The sequence below is a fragment of the Sceloporus occidentalis genome, unplaced genomic scaffold (genome assembly GCF_023333645.1).
Source record: "Sceloporus occidentalis isolate IW3139 unplaced genomic scaffold, rSceOcc1.0.p SCAF_17, whole genome shotgun sequence".
Lineage (NCBI taxonomy): Eukaryota > Metazoa > Chordata > Lepidosauria > Squamata > Phrynosomatidae > Sceloporus > Sceloporus occidentalis.
Window position 1 is genome coordinate 5,236,973 of NW_028316997.1, and position 24,398 is coordinate 5,261,370.

General features: G+C 37.1%; 1 protein-coding gene across 11 annotated transcripts in view; it reads right to left on the bottom strand.

The window, feature by feature from the left end:
* LOC149302775 (neuronal cell adhesion molecule-like) overlaps positions 1-22,480 on the bottom strand; it is a 45,529-nt gene extending 23,049 nt beyond the window's left edge. For 4 of the 11 annotated variants that reach the window (XM_089482117.1, XM_089482114.1, XM_089482111.1 and 1 more), the window contains exons 1-19: positions 22,384-22,480; positions 19,862-19,967; positions 18,997-19,193; positions 16,070-16,192; positions 15,370-15,540; positions 14,269-14,329; positions 11,646-11,753; positions 9,621-9,805; positions 8,134-8,265; positions 7,737-7,880; positions 6,760-6,868; positions 6,261-6,427; positions 6,026-6,173; positions 4,906-5,030; positions 2,788-2,889; positions 2,338-2,535; positions 1,048-1,118; positions 595-820; positions 399-514 (exon numbers count right to left, since the gene is read on the bottom strand). In XM_089482117.1, the coding sequence (XP_089338243.1) occupies positions 399-514; positions 595-820; positions 1,048-1,118; positions 2,338-2,535; positions 2,788-2,889; positions 4,906-5,030; positions 6,026-6,173; positions 6,261-6,427; positions 6,760-6,868; positions 7,737-7,880; positions 8,134-8,265; positions 9,621-9,805; positions 11,646-11,753; positions 14,269-14,329; positions 15,370-15,540; positions 16,070-16,192; positions 18,997-19,193; positions 19,862-19,967; positions 22,384-22,474 (2,580 nt within the window). In that variant the 5' untranslated portion in view covers positions 22,475-22,480. Of the gene's footprint in view, positions 1-398; positions 515-594; positions 821-1,047; positions 1,119-2,337; positions 2,536-2,787; positions 2,890-3,627; positions 3,658-4,905; positions 5,031-6,025; positions 6,174-6,260; positions 6,428-6,759; positions 6,869-7,736; positions 7,881-8,133; positions 8,266-9,620; positions 9,806-11,645; positions 11,758-14,268; positions 14,330-15,365; positions 15,541-16,069; positions 16,193-18,996; positions 19,194-19,861; positions 19,968-21,394; positions 21,413-22,383 lie in introns of all 11 variants that reach the window. The other 7 variants (XM_089482109.1, XM_089482108.1, XM_089482112.1 and 4 more) reach the window with 6 other exon arrangements.
* Between the last annotated feature and the right edge of the window lie 1,918 nt (positions 22,481-24,398).

The window sequence follows — 24,398 nt, forward strand, 5'->3', positions numbered from 1 at the left end:
GAGAGTGGCAGCATATCTCGAGGGGGGAGGAGGACAGTGGCAGCATATCTCGGGGGGGGGGAGGAGGACAGTGGCAGCATATCTCGAGGGGGGAGGAGGACAGTGGCAGCATATCTCGGGGGGGGGGGGGGCAGTGGCAGCATATCTCGGGGGGGGGGGGAGACAGAGTGACAGCATGTTTTTTTGGTGCTTTTTTAAAGAAAAAACTTTTTCTTTAAAAAAAGCACCAAACTTTTACGGTGCGCCCTATATATGGGGGCGGCCTATATCCGAGCCAATACGGTACCTTGCACATACTACTGATTGCAAGGTGATAGAAAAGAGATACTTTTTATCATTTTTATTTAATACCCTTTCAAATATGTATTTACATATTTGAAATCCCTGGAGTTACTCACTCTGTATCCTTGAAGATGACCTCGTACTGTCGTCAAGGGCACTGGATCCCACTGAACCTTTGCCAAAGTGGTATTAATAACTTCTACTTCAACACTGTTTGGGGCAACCATAGGTACTGAAGAACAAATAAACAGTTGTCAGGTTTTAAGATTACACATCTTTATTGAGAGATAATGCAAATCTTTGCACACTTACAGTCTTCTCCTGAATGCCCAATGACTACCTTTGGCTCAGGGGCATATCCAAGATCATTCAATGCTTGGACCTTTACTTCGTAAGGCACAAATGTGGGCGTTCCAGAAACGATATACTTAGAAACGTTTGCAACTGTTACGGAGGTCCACTCATCATCAATGTCTTTCTGTCGCCAGCTGACTTTGTACTGAAGTCCAGGTCCATTGCAAAAGAATCCTTTCAATGTCTAGGACAATGACAGCATGATAATTAGATAACTGATGATTTCCAGCACAATTTGACAGTTTTAAGATGCAATGAGTTTTGGTTCTAGTGATATTTAAACACACATTTGTTCAGTTACTGTGTATATCTAAACACATTAATTAAAAGGCAGTTATTCAACCCTATTTATTATTTAACTGTAGAACATAACCTTAATTTCAAAAGAGAAACGTGCATTTGCAGACTTACTTCCCAGGTGATCACCAAGTTGTCTGGTTCGGTTCCTATCCCCTTTACACCAGATGGGTTTTTATCTGGCTCTAAAACGTTCAAAGTGAAATATAATACAGTTTGTTACATATCCATGTATCTTTAAAAGCATATTCCCCCTAATCCACCTACAAAAACGCAGCATTAACTTTAGCGTGACGTGCAGTATTTTTTTTTTTTACCAACAAACATCCAACTTTACTTTTACACAGTAGAATTATACATTATAATTGTATTTAATATACATTAAGGGTATAGATCCCGTTATTATTTAAAAATAAATTTATATTTTTATATTATATTAATTCATATTCATGTATTTAGAATTAATTCCTGGTCCATGCATTCAACTTTTATACATTTTAACATAATCTTTGCATTAAAAAAAATAGAACTATTAAAACCAATGACCAAACGCAAGTTACTTTAAAATAATCTTCTAGCTAACAAATGCTTATACTAAGCATCTCTTTTACACAATACTGTGAACACACGTAGGAGAATCTGTCATTTTCTAAACTACAAAGCCAACCAGGTAAACTTCTGTATCCATTTTGCTAATCAGATCCTTGCTAGAATGTATTTCATAACAGCCCCTGATAATCCCCTTTTTGATGCAGAATATATATTTAGATTTTTTTTATGGATAATTGTATCTGATAATTTACCATAGGCTGTCAACATTGCATGAATATGTACAGTATATTTCTACTATGTATACCATTCCAATTAAAAGAAAGTCTGACAAGGACCGAGTATGAACAGTTATTATTAGTTATTATTCCAGCTATATTGGACTTCATTGAAATTCTGTTTGAACGCATGCCTGTCAATCACAGTGAGACAGTCATCGCCTGTCTGCAGGTGAATGTTTGTCACAGAAGCCAATGTTTCAGTCTAAATACTAATAGTTTTTTGGCATTAATCATTACTCGCTCACTAAAACATGACTGTATTTCAAACTCTGCTTCAGAGTTGTATTGTGCTTTATATGCCGACAAGAGATCCAGCATATTGTTATGCGCTTTAAAGATGATGTTCCACTTCAATAAAACATTTATTGTACCCTCTAGGATCTTATACACATAAATCTAAGTAGATATGCCATATCATTCTTTAATCACAAAGGGGTAATCCCATAACACAGGGAACTTTTTAGAAGCCTCTATGGCAAAAACCTGTCTGTGCATGATAACATTGCATTCCTAGCAAACAGGAGGCATAATACTTGCCTCCTCAAAGTAAATAATTTAAGGAACTAATACAAACCTGCTGCTTTTGTCATATATTGCTCAGAGGATTCACTTGGGCTGCTTCTGCCAATCTCATTCACTGCAATTACACGGAAGGAATAGCCGACATACGGAGACAGGTCCAATGTGGATGTCGTCTGAGTACCGCTGACTGTGGTCTGTAAGTGCCATACTCCTGCTTCATGCATTGCATCTTCATATTCAACAATAAAACCTAAGAAACAATTTTTATTTTTTTTTAAATAAGTACATTCTAAAATACTTTCTTAAACTTCAAGTATTTTTTGTATTTTTTCCATATGTGCTCTTACTACGTTTGTCCACAAGGTAGCGCTAGAGCTCTCCATTTCTGTAAGAACAGACGCTCTAATGCAACCTCTGGAAATAAAGTGTTTAGATATGTTCTGGTGTGTGTGTGCGGACACAGTTATTTGCTCGATTCTGTCAATCCCGCATTGGAACCTACTTGTAATAGGGCTGTTGTTGTCGTCTCCAGGCACCCAAGATAGCTGCACACTTCTATCGAGGCGATCAGTCAATTCCAAATCAAAAGGTGGGTTTGGGTGATCTGCAATTGAAAAGCTTTATTATGCAAAATAAACATGTAGCTTCCGTACGCCACCAAGACAGATGAGCAAAGAAAAGAGTCGGTGAAGCGTAACACCAAATTCATGTGTGGGAAGAAGGCTTTCACATGCGTTTGAAATAAAGCTGCAGATAAATCTAACATGGCAATGAAACGTAGCATGAAATGGAGCTCTATAATGCTTTGCAGGACCACAGCAACACAATGCAAATAAACTATAGGATGCAACAAGATGAACAAAGGAAATATCTCCATCCTGGTGGGAAAGTTGTTGATGACCTGCTTATTACTGTCCAAACATTTTACTATTGGCTTTAGACAATTTGCAAAAACTAGAACATTGGTTAATATAAAATCTGAAATAGTTCACAACTGTTACTGTAGGATACAGCTCTACATATAGGAGATAGAATTCTTATTTCATTTGCCATAATGACAGATATACACATGGCCGGCTTATATTTTCTGCAGGTTTCCAATGCAAATGGATTTGAAATAGAATGCTGTATGTAAATGTAAAATAAGGATTTGTCTTGTTCTATGCTTTCCGTATAACTTTGCAAACAACAAAATAATTCATAGCAATAAAGATCATGCACAATGCAAAAAAAAATGTTATGATCAAAAGAATAAACACAAACACACAATAAATTGTAAATACAATCGTGCATTTGGTCAAACGGTGAAGGAGAGATGTGTTTTAAACTTTTGAATTGTTACCGTTGTATACAGTTGGAGTAGGGGGAGCTGCTGCAAGGGATATTAACAGAAATATTAGTACAGATTGAAAACCAACATAACCCAGCTATAACTCATATCGTTTAGTATTTTAACTGTAGATAACTGTTGAAAAGGATAGGAGAACAACTGTAGAGCACTGTATAAATAAAAATAATAATTACATGCTTGATTGGTTTGCGCTCAAACCAAATAGTTATTTTCATATAACTTTTCTTGTGAACCGATAAAATGGTATGAAATAGTTATGTGAAAAAGGGGTTGAAAATGCCTGGGACATTAATGAAGAAAAAGGGAAGAATAATAAGCTAATGGATAGTAGAGTAATATAGGTGTATAAGAAGAAAAGTATTCAATAAATAGAGGGAATGTTCAAGTGTAATAATTATTGTATATGTTATATAGATATAATATTAGTCTATATTACAGGAGCATAAATGCCTTTTCTGGCTATTAAATGAGCTGCAGGTTTCTTTATGGGTAACTACTGTCTACCTCCCAACAAGCAGCACTGCCAGGCCAGACATTATTCACACTCCTGGGCACGGACACCTAGCGGCAGGGTTCCTGATTGGACAATATCAGCCGGCCCAATGCCATCCTATCTGGTTAAGCAAGATTAGGCTGAGAAGACCTATATGTAATAGGCAGGGCCGGCCCGACAATGGAGCCGAGTGGGGCAGCCGCTCCAGGCGGCACTTTTGAAGGGGTGGCACTTCGCCGCCCCAAGCCCTTTTTTTTTTTTCTTTCTTTCTAAAGCGAAAGAGAGAGAAAGGGGCGCCGAGTGGTTTTCGCTTACCAAGCTGTCAGTACCCGCTCGGCGCCCCTCTCTCTCTCCTCTGCGGCGAGTCTTCCTGTTCAGTCTCGGTGCCGGCTTGTAATGCTGAGCGCCAGAAGATTTCCGGCGCTCAGCATTACAAGCCGGCACCGTGACTGAACAGGGAGATTCGCCTTAGGACTGCTGAAAGGTAAGTACAAGGGGGGGGGGGGTAGATAATATGGGGGGGTAGATAATGGGGGGGGCGGCAGGGACGGAGGGAGAGGAAGGGTAAAAAAGGGGGGGGGCGGCATTTTGCCTTGGGCCGGCCCTGGTAATAGGTCTACATAAACAAAGCAAGCCATGTTTAAGGAACACTGTGGATACAGTGGTCTGAGATACACATTTCACACAATGATGTATGCACTCACACTCCTGACACTGGAAAGTGTTAATACGGCAAAGATCATGTGACCATAACAAAGAATCCATGCATGTCTTACCAACAACAGTGAGAACCGCACTGGCTGAGACGCTGTCCAAGGTGGTGTTGGCTACACAAGTGTACGTTCCTTCGTCCTTATCTGTTACATTCCTTATAGTCAGTCGTTCTTTGTGAATGGTGACTCTGCAAAATAATAAAAATATGGGACAAATTGTGAAAGCTAGATTCCTGTCTCTATTAAGTTTACATAGATTACGTAGGTTGTTCCTCTATTACTATATTGTCAATATTATGATATTACGATGCTCTAATCAGTTACAATTTCATTAATTCTTAACCAAAGAGGATAGATTGTGAAATTGTATTGCATGTATAGGAAATGCTTATTTTGTGATACTCATTTTGAAAGGTATGGAAATAATCATGTATATGTTATAAACCAAGCAAGGTAAAACACAGGCTAACAGGGAAGAGACTGGCGATCCCACAGTAAAGGTGGAAATAACATGCTATCCCTGCAAACACATATCTGACTCCATAGTGAAAAGACACACAAACGTATGATTCCTATATGTATTGTGTATGCAACATTTGGTTATGACGCGACACGAGACGTCACTTTGTTTAGTTTTATTAGGTACATTTACTTTTTTCATTTGTTACTGCAGTGTAAATACATTGATGGCATGTAAGCTTTCAAACTCTGAGAGCAGCCGTGCAGATAAACCCTCCAGCCTGCTTTCCAATATGGCAATAGGAAAGATCCAAGAAAATCAAAGAACAATACTATACCTAAAGTTAAGCAGTAGATTGTAACAGGGTTCCTAAATGGGTAACAGTGAAACACATTATGCTTTGGTAAAGGGAAAGGGACTTTTTTTTAACAGTATTAACAGTATTAAATAAAATGTAAGTATAAAGTTAGCCTAAAAACGAATGTGCGGCTGCGTGGATTCAGTATTATGTCATATTGTTGCCGCTGGCCTTAAAATGCCAGGGACACCACCAGTCCGAAGCTGCCCCCTATTTTGCATCAGCTGGAAGTTACAGTTCTGTTAACTATGATGCTACATAGGGGTTATTTTGCCTTTGTACCTCTTTTACCCAGAATGATAGTTACTATATATATCATTACAAAATAATATTTTATACAACTGCTCACGCTAATGATACAATACCTTTCATCGATAGGCAGATCCCCACTGTCTTTCAGCCATGATATCACTGGAACTAACGTTGGATCATGCTTCACTTTGCACTCAAAAGATGCATTACCGTGTCTCTGAAGCACCTTGTATTCTGGTGGTGTCATGATCATAGTTGGATCTAAAATAAAAAAAACTCATTGTTTAATCGATAGCTTTAATACAGATTAAACAAGTCTTAAGGATGTATAAGTCAGCTAATGTTTACCTTTGACTTCAAGCTCAATTGTCCTCTGATCTGTCCCCAATTTATTTCTTGCTACGCATGTGTATGTTCCGCTGCTATCTTTTTGTGCCACGGGCACTTCTAATGTCCCGTTATCATGAAACACATATCCGTTCCCACGCAAAATACTTGCCTGCGTGCCCTTAAACCTTAAAAATAATAACAACAACCATTTATACAGCTGGCATCCAATAAGCAACACACTTAAAGAGTTTTCATTTTGTATACTGTTTGAGCCATAGTAATGTTTTGGTGGTTTCTGAAATTTCATGGCAATGAAACAAACAAATTTAAACACTAAAAAAATAGTAATCCAATCAACAGCTAATATAAATGAACCCAAAACACCCAAAAGAACCATAGATTTGGGTATTGGCAAAAAAAGGTTAAAAAGGTTGTTATATAGTGGCAAAAAGCAGATCTATCTTGAAAACTAATTTTTGGCCAATAAAACCAATGACCGTAAACAATACTCACTTACCATTCAATTTGAGGAATTGGTGAGCCAAAAAAGGGGCAGTGTAACAAAGCCGCTCTATTGGCTATAACTTTATAAACCTTCTTCGAAGACAGAATTCGGGGGCGCTCCGCTAAAACACACAACACGTACAAGTTTGATGAAGTCGTCTGCATAAGTTAAGCTCATAAAATGTATACTAATTCCCAAATGCATTAGAATATAGGACTATTAAAAGTAAATAAGACTTTCTAGAAACCAAGTTATTTCAAATGGTATTCATACATACACGCCGCAAAATATTTACCTCTTTGTAATAAATGGGAAGTGAATATCAATTACTCTATTGTTATAAACAGAAAAAAAATATTACTAGGCTTATTTATTCTTATGTACTTATAAAGCATCAACAAAGTGTTTTAAGTGTCTATGGTTAATACGGGAGACGTAGAAATACACACAAATGGAATGGGAGAACCTGTCTTTTGATACAAGTGGTACAATAAATGTATACATTCTCATTACATACAAAATAGGCAGGGCCGGCCCTACAATGGAGCCGACTGGGGCAATTGCCCCAGGCGGCACTTCAGAAGGGGTGGCACTTTGCCGCCCCAAGCAGTTTTTTTTTTGTTTTTTTTGAAGCGGAGGAGAGAGAGAGGGGCACCGAGTGGTTTTCGCTTACCCGCTCGGCGCCCCTCTCTCTCTCCTCTGCGGCGAGTTTCCCTGTTCGGTCTCTGTGCCGGCTTGTAATGCAGAGCGCCGGAAGTGACGTGAATTTCCGGCGCTCAGCATTACAAGCCGGCACCGTGGCAGCACAGGGAGACTCGCCGCAGGACTGTTTAAGGGTAAGTACCAGGGGGCGGCATTTTAAACTTCGCCCCAGGCGGCGTTAAGTCTTCGGCCGGCCCTGAAAATAGGTGTCTTGTTTAGAAAATTCTGCCCCTGACATTTATTTAGCTTAAAATTAGAAGGAGAATCAAGAATATATCTGATCTCACCGAGTACATTGACGAAGGCATTTGCGAGCAGGTAGCCATACTGGTTAGAGGAGTTGCACTGAAAAACAGCACTGGCTCTTTCTGGCACCTTAGTAAATATCACTGTGTCACCATCGACTCTTCTGCTTGGGTCTGGAGGAGCCGCTGTCAATTTAAAAGAAAAATAAAAAAAAAAAAAAAAACACAACAATAATAAATATGTTTGCAGCTGCTCTGTCTATTACTGCATAATTGTTTGGTACCAAATAATACAATTAATATTACATTCTTCACTTAAGATTAAAGAAAAAGTAAATTAACCAAATAAAGATGTACTGGAGATACGATTTACATAGCAAAAGTGTCTCCAGATTTTTACTCAAGTTCAATAAAGCCAGTTTAAGGTAATGACACGTACATTCAATGGGCACTCCATTGATAAGCCATGTGGTTGTTGGAGTAGGGTTTCCGTTAGCTCTGCAGATCAGGGTTCCATCCTCTCCTGGAGACAGCACCAGATTTCGAGGTGCAGTTATCCAATAAGGTGCAGCTAAAAATATTTACACATGGAATGAACATGATTATCAATGCAGAATATGATGCAGTAAGTTTTAGATAGCAAGGTGAATATGTAACTGTGCTCAATACTCAAATGAAGTGTCATCTGAGAGCGTATATGAACAAGAAGCTGAGGAATCATTCAGGGTTAGTGTAGGAATGTTCCACCAGGTCTGTAAGGGATATGTCAACGGGCCTTCTCATAAAACAACAGGGAACAAGCTTAAGGGGGTACTCCATAACCCATATTAACGCCCACCTACAAATCCTATTTGTACATAAATTAACCCCTGGATCAGAACTTTTTCGTGTCACTTCATCTCTTTATTTTATCATCCATGCTATAAATTGGGAAGATGCTTGCCCATGCCCTGTAAATGGTATCCCTGTATAAGGATCCTAGTAAGAATAACTATATTGCTTAAATATCTCATGAGAAAATGTAAAGTTCCATAAGCGTTCGGAACTTCAGAGGTCAGATTAAATATATATAAAATGTGCAATTCGTGCAATACGACTCTCCTAACATATTTTAGTGCATTTTTAACAGTGCGAAGTCCTGTTGCGAGATCCCACATTCATGATCTTTGTAGCTTATAATAAAATACATATTATATATTCTATTATTATTAATAAGGATTGTTTGTGACACTTTTGGTATATGCATTCACGGTCACGCAAAATAATATTCATTAGCCACGGTTCCCAACACGGCTAACTGTATTAAAAATGATTTAAAATGCATGATCTGGTGTAGCATTGCAGCAGCGATCATGTTGGTCGGTAATAAAAAGTGAAGTCTCATTACGCTCTATGTACAGTATGTACAGTATTTCTTCTTTAAGCCATTGCTTCAATGCACACCCTGCAAATCCATTATCTCTATACAAGCCAACATGTGCTATATTGTAGTGAGTCTGTTTGCTTCTCCTTCTTTAGATATATATATATAGCGTAAATCACTTGGACAAGAACAGAAAGCATTACGGATGATCACCATGGTAACCAGCTTCTTCTCCGCTTCTCGGGGGGGGAAAGAAACGATAATAAAATGCTGAAAAAAAAATATGGGTCTCTAAGCCATGCTCCATTTATAGAGCTTAATAAATCTGCACAGAGATTGATATGAAAAAAAAGTTGGAAATTTAGGAGGATATTGGCTCGTATGCGATTGCATTTCTGTGTTGGGATTGCTACACAGGCATCCCTCTGATTATCTTGAATACAGTGATTCGGGATTACTTCTATAAACTCATTCACTTCTGCATAAAGGAAGACTGTTGGCCAAAGCCACTGAGCAACTGAACCTTTTTGGCTTTGTTTACTAAGCTTGGGCCATGTGCATACCTTTCACAATGACTGTTATGATGTGGTGAGTTGACCCCAAGATATTTTTGGCCGTGCATTTGTATTTTCCAGAGTCGGCTTCTGATACATCAATTATCTTCAGCGTCTTATTATAGTTTTCATAGAAAAGTCTGTCACTAGGCAGCTCTGCCCCCTCTTTACTCCAGCGGATGTCTGGTGTGGGCCTGTAAAATATCAGGAATGGTTAAACAGAGGACACACACAAAAAAGAACCACCGGCACTCTGCTAAACTAAACTGAGTATTGTATTGCTTTTCAGAAACAAAATAGGCAAAACACTTCTCTCTCAAGGAACATGCCTTGAAAAGGGGAATTTTTGGTCTAAGAGAAGAAAACTGATCCCACATGAAACAGGTCTTGGAAACCTCAATGCTTGGTTTTGGAGCAGCAGATATGATGATTCTGCTGTTTGCGCTATTTAGATTTCTATTCATCGAGTTGCACCTAATAAATCTGACTTGTAAGCATTTAACCCAAAACATAAAAATGCGCTCGAATACTGTACAAGAGAAGCTTGTCCATGCAATAAATAAATTTAACTTTAAACAACAAAATAAAAAGGTATTATGTTATATTTATTAAACAATTGATTTAAATATTGTGTGCACCAGCATTTAATATAAGAGAAATGATGGACGGAGGAAAATCCCTACAGCTTTGTGAAAAGACGGCTACAGCGATTGTATGCTATGTAAAAATGACCCATTAAGGTGTCGCTGAAAAATGATTTATCTGCAAGCTACCACAACCTACAGGCTTTAAATCAATGGAGTGAAACATTGACTTCTGTCTCCGTGGAATGAAATACATTTATACACTGTGTAAATCAGACTATTTCATTTGGTGCTTAAAGTTACGAAATAAACACTAAAGACACATTAAAATGATTCATATATTTTATGTGAAAATTAGGCAGTGCAAAATAAAATCTGGTAGAAGATATATATATTGTAGGGGACAGCTCACGCATGGGGCGGCAATGACAGTTTCACACAGGTTTCCAACGTAAAAGCGTGTTTATTTAGATGTTGTAATCACAGAGCACCTTGTAAACAAAACAAACTATAAGCCTGTCCGGCTCTAACTAAACAGCAGGATACCTCTCTAGCAGCCTAAGGTCTGACGCAAAGCAAAGTAACCAGTTTTGTATGGGGTAAAGCTTCATACCTGGTGGGCTGCAGCGCTGGCTGTAGCTGCTCCTTCATTCAGTGTCTCCCTCCCTCTGAAAACCTAACAGCCCTTTCTTTTAAGGCCTCCTCCCCAGTAACGAGCTTAGGAAGCCTCACCTGAGAGCACCTGGGTTTGCTACCAGGCCTGGCTGAGGTAACCAGGTGAGACATATATCCCATCAACCACTCTCCCATACACTTTACCACAATATATATATGTAAAATTGCTGTTCTTTTCATTTACAATTTCTGCAATCTTCCCATTAAATGATATGACCTTATAAAGTTATTATTACTTTAAAAAGGTCAGTTGCTAGTAATATACTACATATAATATATTGGCCTTTTTGGCATGGTTTTCTTTGCTTCTTTATTTGTGACATGGGTACTATTTGAAAGACGACTGCAAAGTAAGGTTAAGCCTGTCTTGAAAAGGCCGATGGCTTCTAGTTGCCCCCACGGTCACATTACAAAGATTCATCGTAGCCTATTAAGTGCTTATTTTACCCCTTTAAACAAAATTCTTACTAAGATGCCTTTATAATAGAAAAGAAAATTTTCAGGTTACATCTTTAAGTTCAGGTTTAAGTACTACTAGGACCAAACATTTGTAGCCGGATCAGATGTGCACTTGGCCATTGGTGCTCAATAGTGATTCTTGCTCACAACTCTTTCCAAGTTATTTATTTAGGGTACGTCCCCTGCTGGATACACGCAATTCACGCTGTAAATGTGTAAGCGGCCGATGTAAGAAAGTGATTTATCAGTCACTGGCCTTTAAGGACTAACCAATAAACTCAGGGAGTTACATGGAAAATGATAGCTCGTTACTTACAGTCCTTCTGCTATACATTCCAGCAAAAGCACATCTCCCCTGAGCACAGTTTTATTACTTGTGGCCCCTTTAGGAACCAAAAGGCTTGGGCGTCTTTCACCGGCTGGACTATCTGGAAAGAAAAACAGAATCTTTTAAAGCTTTTTTAGTTTGATTTCTTTTAAGCTAAAAATAGTGCATTGTTTTTGGAGCTGAGATATGGTTATTTGACAGGGATGTAAAGACATAGACTTTAAATTAGAAATATGAATAATGGATTCTAGGATAGTATACAGACCAACTATTATTCAAGGCATGCAACATTATTACTGACATTCATTATGTGAGATATTTGCATATTTTAAGTTTCAAAAGCAAAAGAAGAAAACAGAAATAGTTGTCTCTTTTAATGAACTTACTGAATGTAAATGAAACCATGTGATGATTTAAAAGCGATATCCTGTGGATACCTATGTCTTATTTATAGCGATTTTACTGTGAATCTTTGAAAAGGGAATAGAAAATAGTTTTTTTTGCTTGATTATGCAAATGCTAGGGGATTTTACATCTAACTTTGAACACTTAAATTGACCCTCATGGAATTCATCTTAGCAGTTCAAAAATTAAAGTTTTCAAAAATGACATTTTCTGAATATATAATGCTTTTGATCTCACGACATGTAGAGAAGCTTCAAGAGAATTGCTGCCTATTTATTAAATTTCACTAGCAGCGAAAAGCACCTACATTGTGATCCTAAAGGGAAAATAAGAACTGGATGTGACTACATTATACAAAAAAAAAGCATTGCCTTTTCAAGATTCACACATTTCCCCCAAGAAGAAATATGTTTCCTGATAGAATGAAGATAACATTTGACTCTTGAGCTAAACTTGGCCTGCATAGCCCCATAATTCTCATTGATAATGTGAGTTGTATGCACATAATCAGATATGGTTTATCATGGTTTATTATGGTTTATATAGTTTATCAACCTCTTTGAAAGTCATGTGCGTATCCCAACACTCTAATAAACTAATGGTTCATTCAAAGTACTAAATATGACAATACATTCCTTCAAATTAAGGAACCTGCTTGCTGTCTTGTGTGCTTTTCTGGTGTGGTAATGTGGTTACTCTGTAGATATAATTTTAATTATAGTATTTTGTGTTTCAGAGTTGTTCAGAGTTTAATAAATTACACATTTCTATGCAGATTACCTATTTGTGTAGCTTGTATGTGAACTAAAGTACCGTATTTGCTCGCTTAGAAGACGACCCTGATTATAAGACGACCCACCAAAATCTGAATATAAATTTATGAAAAAAAAAGAAAAAGCCTGAATATAAGACGACCCTATAGGGAAAAAGTTTTACCAGTAAATGTTAATTCATGTAAACTATGTGAACTATTTTTTTAAATAAAAGCTATGATTGAGAAAAATATTTTGTTTTTATTTCCTTTTTGTTCCAACCTGCCCCCCCCAGTTATGCACATCTGCCCCCTGGCTTGCCACTCTGCCCAAGAAATGCCTTATACCCCCTATATGCCACTGTGCCCCATGATATGCCTTTTGACCCCCTATGTGCCACTCTGCCTCCAGAATTGCCTTATGGGTTAAAAGGCATATTATGGGGCAGAGTGGCATATAGGGAGGTATAAGGCATTTCAGGAGGCAGAGTGGCGTATAGAGGGTTAAAAAGCATTTCTGGAGGCAGAGTGGCATTAAGGGGGTTAAAAGGCATTTCATAGAGCACTCTGCCTCCAGAAATGCCTTATGCCCCCCATTTAACACTCCCTCCTCCAAACTTACCGGAGCTTCCGAGTTCCCAGTGCGTAGTCCGGGCAGCGTGTAGAGCTCTACGGGACTCGCGTACACAACTTCCGCTGCAGCCGGGAAGAGGTGCGGTTAGCAGCGAGGGTTGTCTGCGTCCATCGTGCAGACCTTCCCGGGCTGTCAGAGATCACGGGGAACTAAGCACCGGGGACTCAGAAGCACCGGTAAGTTAGGGGGTGGTGGAGGGGGGAGACAGGAGGATCCAGGTCCCCTGCATCTCTGCGGGGGGATCTGGATCTTAGTCTCATAGTCAGACCTAGTTGAGGTCTGATTATAAGACGAAAAAAACCTTGTCTTATAATCGAGCAAACACGGTATGTCTAATGTGAAGAGGTTTCAGAAGAAGCTGTTTTTCTGTACAGGAATTTTCTGTAATTCGTACCTTTTACATTTACATTTGCATTGGCTGAGAAGTGTAAAACATTACAAGTGACATTTTCAGGTACCATGTGCCTCTCAGCTGTTTAAAAATGGACTGTTTACTCTGAAATGAATGGAATTGCTAAGAAGCTACACATATATCATAATTTTGCAAATATGCAATAATTAAAAGAAAATCCAAGTTTTTTGTGCTATGAAATGTGTGTAATGCTTTGCTTGTTTAGTGAAATAGATCTTGTTTATGTGAAACAGCGTCGATACTGACAATAATGTAAAGAAAATATCAGAACATAATCTGTAAAATACAGATAGAAGTTTGATTAAGAAGAACAAATTAGTGAGAGTACATGTTAGGTGACCATGGAGGTAAAGTTAGTCCTAAATTCTAGTATTAAATGGAATACTGTTTGAATATTGTTTCCCAAAACTCACCACCATACAACTCAGTGTCACTTAAATTAGCTGCAATAGTTTCATTCATTGAATCCACTGAAATAAACAGAATGAGACATTAAACATTCAAGCCTAAGCCTAAAATGCAGTGTTAATTGTGTGGTCCCACTGGAAGACAGCAAAGTAAGATTGCAGATCCTTTGCTCCACCATCTCTCAATCCAACACCTGAAAAGTCTACTGAGCACAATAGGAGGTGTAGGATTTCCAGAAGATATTTAGTCCTTCAACCTGGTTAAAACCGATCAGATGTTTTCATGCTTATACCAACTTAAGCAGGAGTCAAATCAGGACCATTTCACTATTCTGAATTATAGTTTAAATACTAACGCTTACAATTCTGAAGTTGGGTTTCAGATGTATCAGTGGAAGCAGCAGCTCTGACAACTTAGACAACCTCCCCAAATAAGTTAACGTGATCTTTAACTAAGTGAAGAAGGTGACACAATCCTGCTGTCTTTTTACCTGCTCCAACGGTCGCTGAAAAAAGCTAAAGCAGTCTGTGAAATTTCAGAACTAATCTCCAAATAACTTGTTAAACATCATTGCTGTGTGCAATATTTAGGTTACATGTGTATAATCTCAATTGGTGCCAGAAATCAGGCTTTGTCAAAGAAAAAATATTCACTTAATATTTTAAAGGGTTTTCAAGCTATTGCTGGACTTGCACGGCATTTTACTATGTAATTAGGCCATTCCCTCTATTGTTTACTGTATACTTACTGGAACTAAAAAAGTACTTCCTAGCATGCATACATATCAAGCACAATATTGGTATGAGTTCAACAATATCTGGAAATGTCCAATTATGACAAAGTTTGGCTAAGATGATATTTCCACAAAAACCCAAGCGCAGGGGATGTGCACAGGTGTATCAGCCATACTGACATACCACGCGGAGACAGCCTTAGAAGTGAATCTGCTGTCATAGTAAATTGTGTATGATGGAGTTTCTAAAAAGCTGGTAAGACTAAAAAGATGAATTAAGGTCTGACATTGAAAATGCATGATTTATTACAAGAAAAAGATACCGAGTAAACATATAAATGGATATGAAGTGCAATGCCTGTGACTTACTTGATAAAACTTTTAAAGAAATTGGCTGCTTCTGATGTATTGTCTGAGTAAGATTGAATCTTGCATAGCAGATGTAGAAATCACGGCTATCCTCTGGCTGAACATTGGAAAAAAAAAGATCTCCATTTAAACCTTGAGAGACTCTCTCATTCTGAGGCAGCCGCTGGAAGGCTACAGAAAAAGGGAACAATACAATAAGTTGCCAATATCACCTTGATTATTGTATTACCATTTGGAGCTATTGTGTAATTTTATTAATCAAGTAGCAAAGTACTATGTTAACATATTCTGTTTTGGGCTTTTTTTTGGCAGAAAGAATACTGGGATATAGTAATAGCTGATCAATGTATCAATGTTCTGGTATGTGGGGATAAGTCTCTGTGCATGAAAACACAACATACATTATCTGCTGTAAGTCACGTGTCCTCTGATTCCTATTTTAATGCACCACGCCAGTCAAAACTGCATGTCATGTAATACAGCCTACGCCGCCATAGCGCAATGTCCCTCTTGTCCGACATGCTCTTTTCAAAATGTTTCAATTTATTTGAAAACATTTATGACTACAGTATTCTGAAAATCATATACTTTCAAACATTCACATATAACAGAGAAGGTTTTTTGATTGGGAAGGTTTTTGCAATACTTAGCGGAAGACGCAATTTTACATACTCTAATTATATGAACAAAAACAACTTACAGTTATCCATCCAGAATACAATAGGAGGAGGTAATCCTTTTGGAGGTCTGCATGGTAGAACCAATGGTAAACCATGCTGTATTACTATTGGTTCAATCTTTTCCTTTGTCCAGAGGGGAGATCCTGTTACAAAGAACAGTAAGTTAGATAAAATTACAGTGATAAATTTCCGCTCAACTCATGGTATAGCATCTTAAGTAAAGATAAATGTTTTGTGTTGGTTTGTGTTGGTTTTAAATGGTAATACCTAAAAGAAAATTCTTAGATAAAGCATACGGTAAATATGTCCGAGGCCAGCTTATTCGAGAAGGGTGAACCTATGCTTACTTCAGAACAGAGAACCTTGCCCTATGGTAAGTCATCACTCAAGAATGTATTGTATCATTCTAGAAGAAAAATCTCCATCAGCATATGAGACTGATCCACCGATAAGGGCAATGAGACTGGAAATACAAGGCCCAATATATAAGCATCAGTATCTTGACTTGACATTGAGGTGCTTGTGGAGTCTCTTCAGGAGCAGCAAACAAGGTTACCATTGTTTTCAAGAGTTTTTATTTTTAACAATATGGTTTTGTATACCAATGCAAATTTAAGATGACAACTTCAATTCCTAAACTTTCATCTAATCTCAGGAATCTTCACAATTTGTACTTTAAAGAATTCCTTATTTCTGTACCGCGTACAATTCTCACAGCAGAAAAGCAAATAGCTCAAACTGAGATTTTCCATTTAAATGTCATGGGAGTGTGTGGAAAATACAATCTAAATGGTTTTGAACTTATAGACATCTCTAAAGTAGCTGCCCTACTGTGAATTCTCACCATGGCTCCACTTGATTGACTTAAGTTAATCACTAATGCTCAAGCCTTTCTAGGGCTTACCATAACTATTTCAGTACCAGCCACTCCTGGTGAACAATGGTAAACTGGCTGACGCAATTAACTAAGTAAGGAGTAAGGTCTACCTGCGTTAAAAGTATGCCATAAAATATCACCATCCATTCCTTATTCAGGATGTTGTGCCTCCTCAATACTCCTATGTACAAGCTAGCTTTAGAAGATGAAGTTTAGGTAATAATCAACAGCTGTTGCATTTCCATACCTGCTAAGTGTCACTACTTATAAGGGACATTTCCAAATACATCTGTCCCTCTTTCCACCCCTAACTCTTTTCTAGGAACTCAGAATACTTGTTGGGTATGACACTTTAAAAAGCACAATAATATGTATACGAACAGCAGAAAATGTATACATTTAACTTTAAACATAAAATATGTATTCTTCATATATATATATATATATATATATATATATATATATATATACACATATCTACAATGGTGGCAAAGTTACCTAAAAATTTTAGCACAGTTCTGCTTCTTATATTTCTGCTTCAGAAATGTGCATTTAAGTAGTATTTACTGGATGTGCGCTGATTCCTTGACTGTTGTATGTATATATTGGTCATTTTCAAAATGTGTCTTTGTATGGTTATTAGGGTGGGGTTTTGCTTTTTTTGTATTTAAAGTTCCACCGCCTTGCCATGTCTCTAACCCATACATGGGAACTTGGAGTCTCCAAGTAAAGGGCTGCTTTCCCGGTGGTTTAGGATAATATGTTTGGTCTCCAGCCAGGAATAATGCCCACATGCTATCCGGCTTCCACCTACTCTCTGCTTTGACTCTTCTTCTTATCACTTTTACGCTTAACTGAGACTAGCCCTTTCCCTGATCTCGGCCACACACCACTCCAGGTAGCCAACACTGGGAAGTTCCTAGGTATGGCTCTAACTACACCTCCTAAAATAAGAGCATCCCTTTTCAGCCACGTTGTGAGGTATGCATTCATCAGTCATCTAATTTAAAAAATCAACAGATATTGTACATGAATTCCACAAAGCGAGGAAATGTATCTCTTAGTATAAAAGGCCAGGTTCTTATTTTATATCACTTTCTATTCGGTGGTTAAAATGACTGTGAAAAAAATGTAAAAAGAAAATTTACATTGCTACAAATATCCAGAACTACATTATGAACCATATAAAAAAACCAAACTTTTTTTCTTCAGAAAAACACATTCAGGAAAAATCTGGTTTGAGAAAAGGAAAACAAAGGGTCTGTACTTATGACAAAGAGGGTGAATGTGCAATTGACAATAATATTTAAAATAAACACTGGGTAATGTAGAAAAAGCGTTGTGTTAATAAAAAAAAAAAATATATATAAATATACAGTATACATATAAAATAAATGTAAGCAAATGAGCTGTTTCACTAATGACCATATAAAAAAAAAAAAAATGAAGGTTATTTTTCACCTCTGGCATTATATCTACAATGAACACATGTAGCTCTGTGTGAGGACACATGAAATTGTCACTGTTCATTTTAATCTTTATCCTATTAACATTAGCCTAATTTCAGGCTGAATGAGCCATAATGACCTCATTTTAACTTTTAGACTGTTCTGATGTGAAGCTATGAGGTCCTTGCTGATATTGGATGCGCATTACCCAGGTTTACAAGGAAAAGTGGTCAACAATCTCATCAGAGAGATTGGACAGAACATTCAAGTGCTCGGGTGTGTTAGGGTTCAACAATGAGGAATGTTCAGAGGGACGTAAGAAATATCATGCCAGAGCATTACATGGTTTGCTGTTACCTTCTAGCAAGATGGTTTGGATGATTTTATAGATGTCTTTAATCAAAGAAAAGAAACAAAAAATAAGAGAATTAAACAGAAAATTTTAGTGCTTAAAATAATGATCATCTAGAAACATTAAAATTTGTGTATTTTAGTTTTGTTCTTCATAGTTATAATTAGTGCAAAAAATAAACATTAAAAACATTTAAAAGTGAATTATAAAAAATATTTCACGTGATGAAAGTGTTCCCAGTTAAGGTTGTTGATTTCACGGTGCACTTACTGGACTGGCGGATGACAATGTTGTTGGATACGGCAGTTCCACGATCATTGCTAGTTGTGCATTGATACTCCCCTTCATATGCCTCTGCCCTTCCACCATTCATGATATTGATCTCCAGGGTCCCTGAATTTGGTTTCATTGTTACCAGTGGGTCCTTATCTATGTCAAAATGAGTTCCATTGCGTGTCCAAGAAAAGCTGTCGTAATAAAAATAATGATTACAAATATTCATATCTTCATATGAATAAAGGAGCTACCTAGTGTTCAATAGATTTTATAATTTGCAATATTTTCAAATTAATTCCCAGATTACAAAGTAGAACATTTTATGTTTAGGTACTACTATATCGTTTGCTATAATTGAAGATAATATAAATTTTTACCTGCTTTAGGACATTTTAAAAAGTGTGTGCATATTACAACTTCATAGCAAGTGCATAATTATACAGCTAAACTCACCAAAGAGTGATTAATGTGACTTTTCTTCCCACCTAACTTTCTACCAATGCAGAAAGTCGGAAAACAGTATGAGTCAGATAACAGCATGAGGTTGATGCAGGTACTTATTCATACAGTTACTTCTTGCTAAGACCCATAGGAGGGCCTGCACATATTGCTATAAGCCAAAAATCACTCAACACTTTAAAATGGCTTCCTGATCAATATGTTTTCTCATTAAATCAAGTCAACTGTATATCATTACTTTGACATATTTTCAATCAACACTGCAGCATCCCTGAACCGGAAACTCACAACAATTAAGGCAATTGAAATTTGAGTGAAGCAGAGACTTGTATCTGGCGCTAACGATAGGAAACAGATCTGCTGTCTTCTAAAGACTCGAATATAAGAATAAGACACTTACGTGGGGGGAGGTTTCCCTTTTGCTTCACACTGAATCACAATATTCTCCCTTGGATCCACGATATAATTTTTCGGTGACTGATGGGTAATAGTTGGAGGCTGTGGTACTGTAGTAAATTAGGTTCAGAAATTAAAAGGAAAAAAACATTAGTATTCTAGTTTTCATGAATATAAATGTGTTAATGATTTAAATACCTCCTGACATACGATATATAATAAAGCATGCAGAAAACAAGCGATCCACTGAATGCAGAACCTGCAATATAAATTAACGGGCAAGCAATTCAATAATGTGACTGAAGCTTAGCAAAAGACAAAAGAAGAAAAAAAAAAAGCCTGCTTGACACATCACATTTCATAAGAAATATACATTTAAATACATTCAAGAGAATTATGATTTACGAACAGCATAAAATGTCCAGAAACATAATAGAAAACATAATTAATGTCAGTATAAAACATTAAAATGTATGAAACACGGATGCAAATCAATGCCATTTATCCACAATATCTACTGCTATTATACTGTATACCCAAACACATAAGCACTCAGAAAAAATCAAAAATGTCTCACACCATAATTAGCTTGTGTTATGAGAAAACGATTTCTGGTTTTCTTTGTAAATAAAATGTGATTAATATAAAAAAAACATGATTTGGGCTATTTATATTATAGAATTTACCAGTTTGTGTAACATATAACAATTAAAATGTTCGTGAGCAACGATAAGGCAAAATTCATTAAGCACGATAAAGCCAGCTTAATGCCTCTATTACAGATAGTAAAAAAATTAGGATAATCAAAGTTAAGAAAATAATAGGTGCAGTAAGGAACATCAGCGTGTGGAAAGTATGATGATGGGGTGGTAGTATAGTGACTTAAATTTTGGGTTTTACAATCTGAAGGCTATGTTCATGGAAAAGATCCAGTTCACTTTGCAATATGGCTTGGGAGACTACAATACAAGATATCAAACAAAATTCCAATTTTAACATTTAAGGAGCTTGACACGTCTTAAGTTTCTAAACCCACTTTCTGTTCTATAAACACCCCCTGGTTTTCCGTTCAAATTGCCAGGAGACAATTCTGGAAGTTCAAGACATCATTATTTTGTTGGCCATTATGAACGTTGTAACCTTTTGACTCCAAAAGGGTAGTAATGTATTTACATTGACTATAAACATAATATACAAAATGATGTATTGAATATTAAAAGTTAATATTACTATATAGAAGTTTACTTTATTGTTTACATAAAACTATCTCCTTAAATGTGACCATAAAAGGAAGTTTGATAAAAAAAAAATGTACACAAAGGCACTTAAAAAATGAATCAAGTAAATTAACTTTAAACAATATACACAAGGGTGTGTTTTTCTAAAACAATAAAAAAAACAAGAATTAGATGTAAAAAAAAGTGAACAACCACAGCAAACACAGCAAAACAAGCCCAGATGGTAGTAAAAAGCAATATGAATCAAACGGCTTCGGTTGCACTGGCTGCAGACTGCCTCACAAGGCACAGAAACTTACACTGCTCTAGGAGTTTGGCTTTTTCCCCCAACAAGAGAATCCGCAGTTGTAAAAGGTAAACAAAAATGTAAGAAACTTTCTGTTAGTGACAAGAAACCACAAAGAATGCAAGGAAGGTGATAAGGAAGAACGGTATAGACAGACAAGGGTGCAATATTAGGAACTAAAAGGAGTAGAGAAAACCAATGCTTACATAAAATCGGCAACAAAGAAAACCCCCTGTGGCTACATTTACTGTTATGAAGGGTTTGAATTTCTATAAATGTCTTCAAAAATCCATGGCCTTTCCAGTGCTTGCTGAGACACCCCAATTTTTTGGATACCGTCTAAGTCACACATGTCTTAAAATCAATACAATAATCTGATTTAAAAGTTCTACAGTCTTGCCTTGGTTATTGCCCATGGCATGCAGGACATTTCTCAGATGTACTTCAATATTTTTACACCTGGGTTACATGATTCTATATTTGGCTTAATTGCTCAGATGGACCATCTGACTTATTGAGGTTTATGGGCAAAGGGACTTTAGTTGCATAAGATGGACTTCATTAGCATACAGAATCAGCTCAGTGTGATAGCCAAGTTTGGAATGACCTACCATATTGAATGTCAACATTGGTGGCCTCTAGATTTGCAGATAAACATTTATTGGAACAGCGTCTAATCAAACGCTACTTTTCTTCAGTGCCGCACTACATTTCTAAGACTCTTTTTTTTGTGAGATGTCCCTTTTAACAGAAAAATAGGTGATTGCCTGTTGTGTCTCATGCAATAAAAATAATTAAGAGCGCCCTGCAGTTTAAATGCATACATAAGAGATGTTTTACTCTATATGTCATAACAAGATTATCAGTAGCCAAAAGTCTAACAAATGGAGAACCATGGAACAACTAGAGGCATCCGGATTCCTGCAGAGATGTAACCACCAGGGTTCCGAAATAACAGATCTCCAATGCTAGAACCAAAGTAAAAGAAAGAGTGATACTTACGGTCAAGTGGTACTTCCAGTGCTGTAATTACTTGGCACAGAAAGAGAATGAAAGAAGCTCTGCCATGGAATAAGCTTTTCTTCTCCTGCATTATTTTAAGCTGCCTTAGCCTTCTCCTGCTGAGATACAGAAGCCTTACTTCTTGGTATAACAGATTCTGTCACAAGACGAAACCGAGGTTCAAAAAGCTAGAAGCTGAAACAAAAGAGATTATTATTATTCAATTACATGGAAATAGAAAAATCAACTAAGCTGATTATTTATACTGGAGAAAAACGCAGACGGTTATCCTTAAACCTAAGGTGAATTTGTCACGTACACATAACTCACATGTCTAACATTCTCGTTCTCATCCTAAGCAATCAAAATTGCAATAACACAAAGAGAAATGTGCATTTAACGACAGAGCTCTTTGAGAACAGTACTAAGGTTCTGCGCTATTGAGATATTCTTTGCATAACCATGTTATGGAATATGCGTTACCTGGTGCTCTGAGTAAATAAGAGTCACATAATGTGATGCCCAAGTAACCATAGGATGTCATACTCCTTGTCCTCCCATAACTAGCAAGTGACTGCAGATGTGGTGTGAAATCCTAATGCTCACCACACAAGTCCTATAGTGGATTAGCTACCAAACGTTATAGCTGAAGTGCTTTGGGTTTAGTTGGTAATATAATTTTAAAAATTTGAAAGATAGGTTAAAAGGTATAGTAAACCCTATTTCAACAAATATTTTAATGTTTTCCAATATATTTAGGAGGATGAATAACTGACAACTTTTAGCACAATAAAACTAATTACATTAAAATCAGAAGCTTTCATTTTACATCATTAAATCTAATATTCTGCAGCATGATGTGTCAATTATAGTATATTCATGATGTCCCTGTTTAAGGAGGAGGAAATGTCAACAGGTAATTATAATTATATATTACATGGATATCTTTAGTGTGCTTGACCTTTATAATGTAGGATTTGAAAAAGTGACAGATTTCTACAACTGTATTCTCACAGGTTTGTAAATGAGTTAATGTTGAATGTAATGTTGATTGGTATATCATATGAATGGTACATTTCAAAGCTCTGTACCATACATATTTTATATATACAGTACTGTGCAAAAGTTTGAGGTGGAAGTGAAAAAAATGTTGTAAACTAAGAATGCTTTCAGAAATACATATTAATAGTTTATTTCTAATCATTTAACCAAATGCAAAGTGAGTGAACAGAATAAAAATCTAATTGAAATGAATATTTGGCGTGATTTGACTTCAAAACAGTATCAGTTCTTCTAGGTACACTTGCACAGTTTTTAAGAAACTTGCCAGGTAGTTTTTTTGACAAACATCTTGAAGTTCTTCTGTGGATTTAGGCAGTCTCAGTTGCTTCTCTCTCTCCATGTACTCCAAGACAGTCTCGATGACGTTGAGTTTAGGGCTCCGTGGGAGCCCCCACATTATGTCTAGTACTCCTTTATCTTACTTACACTGAACATAGTTTTAATGAAAATGTCTTTGTCATGCTGCAGAATAAGTCTGAGTAATTCAGATACCTCCCTGAAGGTATTGCATAATGGAACATTTCAGCATTGAGGAGACCATTAATTCTGACCAAACCCCCAACTCCATTTGCAGAAATGCATCCCTAAACCTACAAGGAACCTCAACCATGCTTCACTGTTCAGTGTTTAGACTCATCAGGTCATTTTTCACCTGTGTTTTCATTAGTAGTTGAGTCTCTTGGCCTTGTTTCCATGTTGAAAGTAAGGCTTTTTGGCCGCAAGTCTTGCATGAAGACCACCTTCTGACCACAGTAGATAGGTGTACCAGGGTCCCACTGTTTGATTGTGAAGGGAAGTAAGCATGACGTATCTTTCATCTACCGCGGTAAATTTCCTTGGCTAACCACTGTGTCTATGGTCCTAAGCTTTGCCTGTTTCTTTGCGTGTCTTCAAAAGAGCCTGGAGAGAACATCTAGTAACACCTGTCTGCCTGGGAGAGATCTTGCTGATGC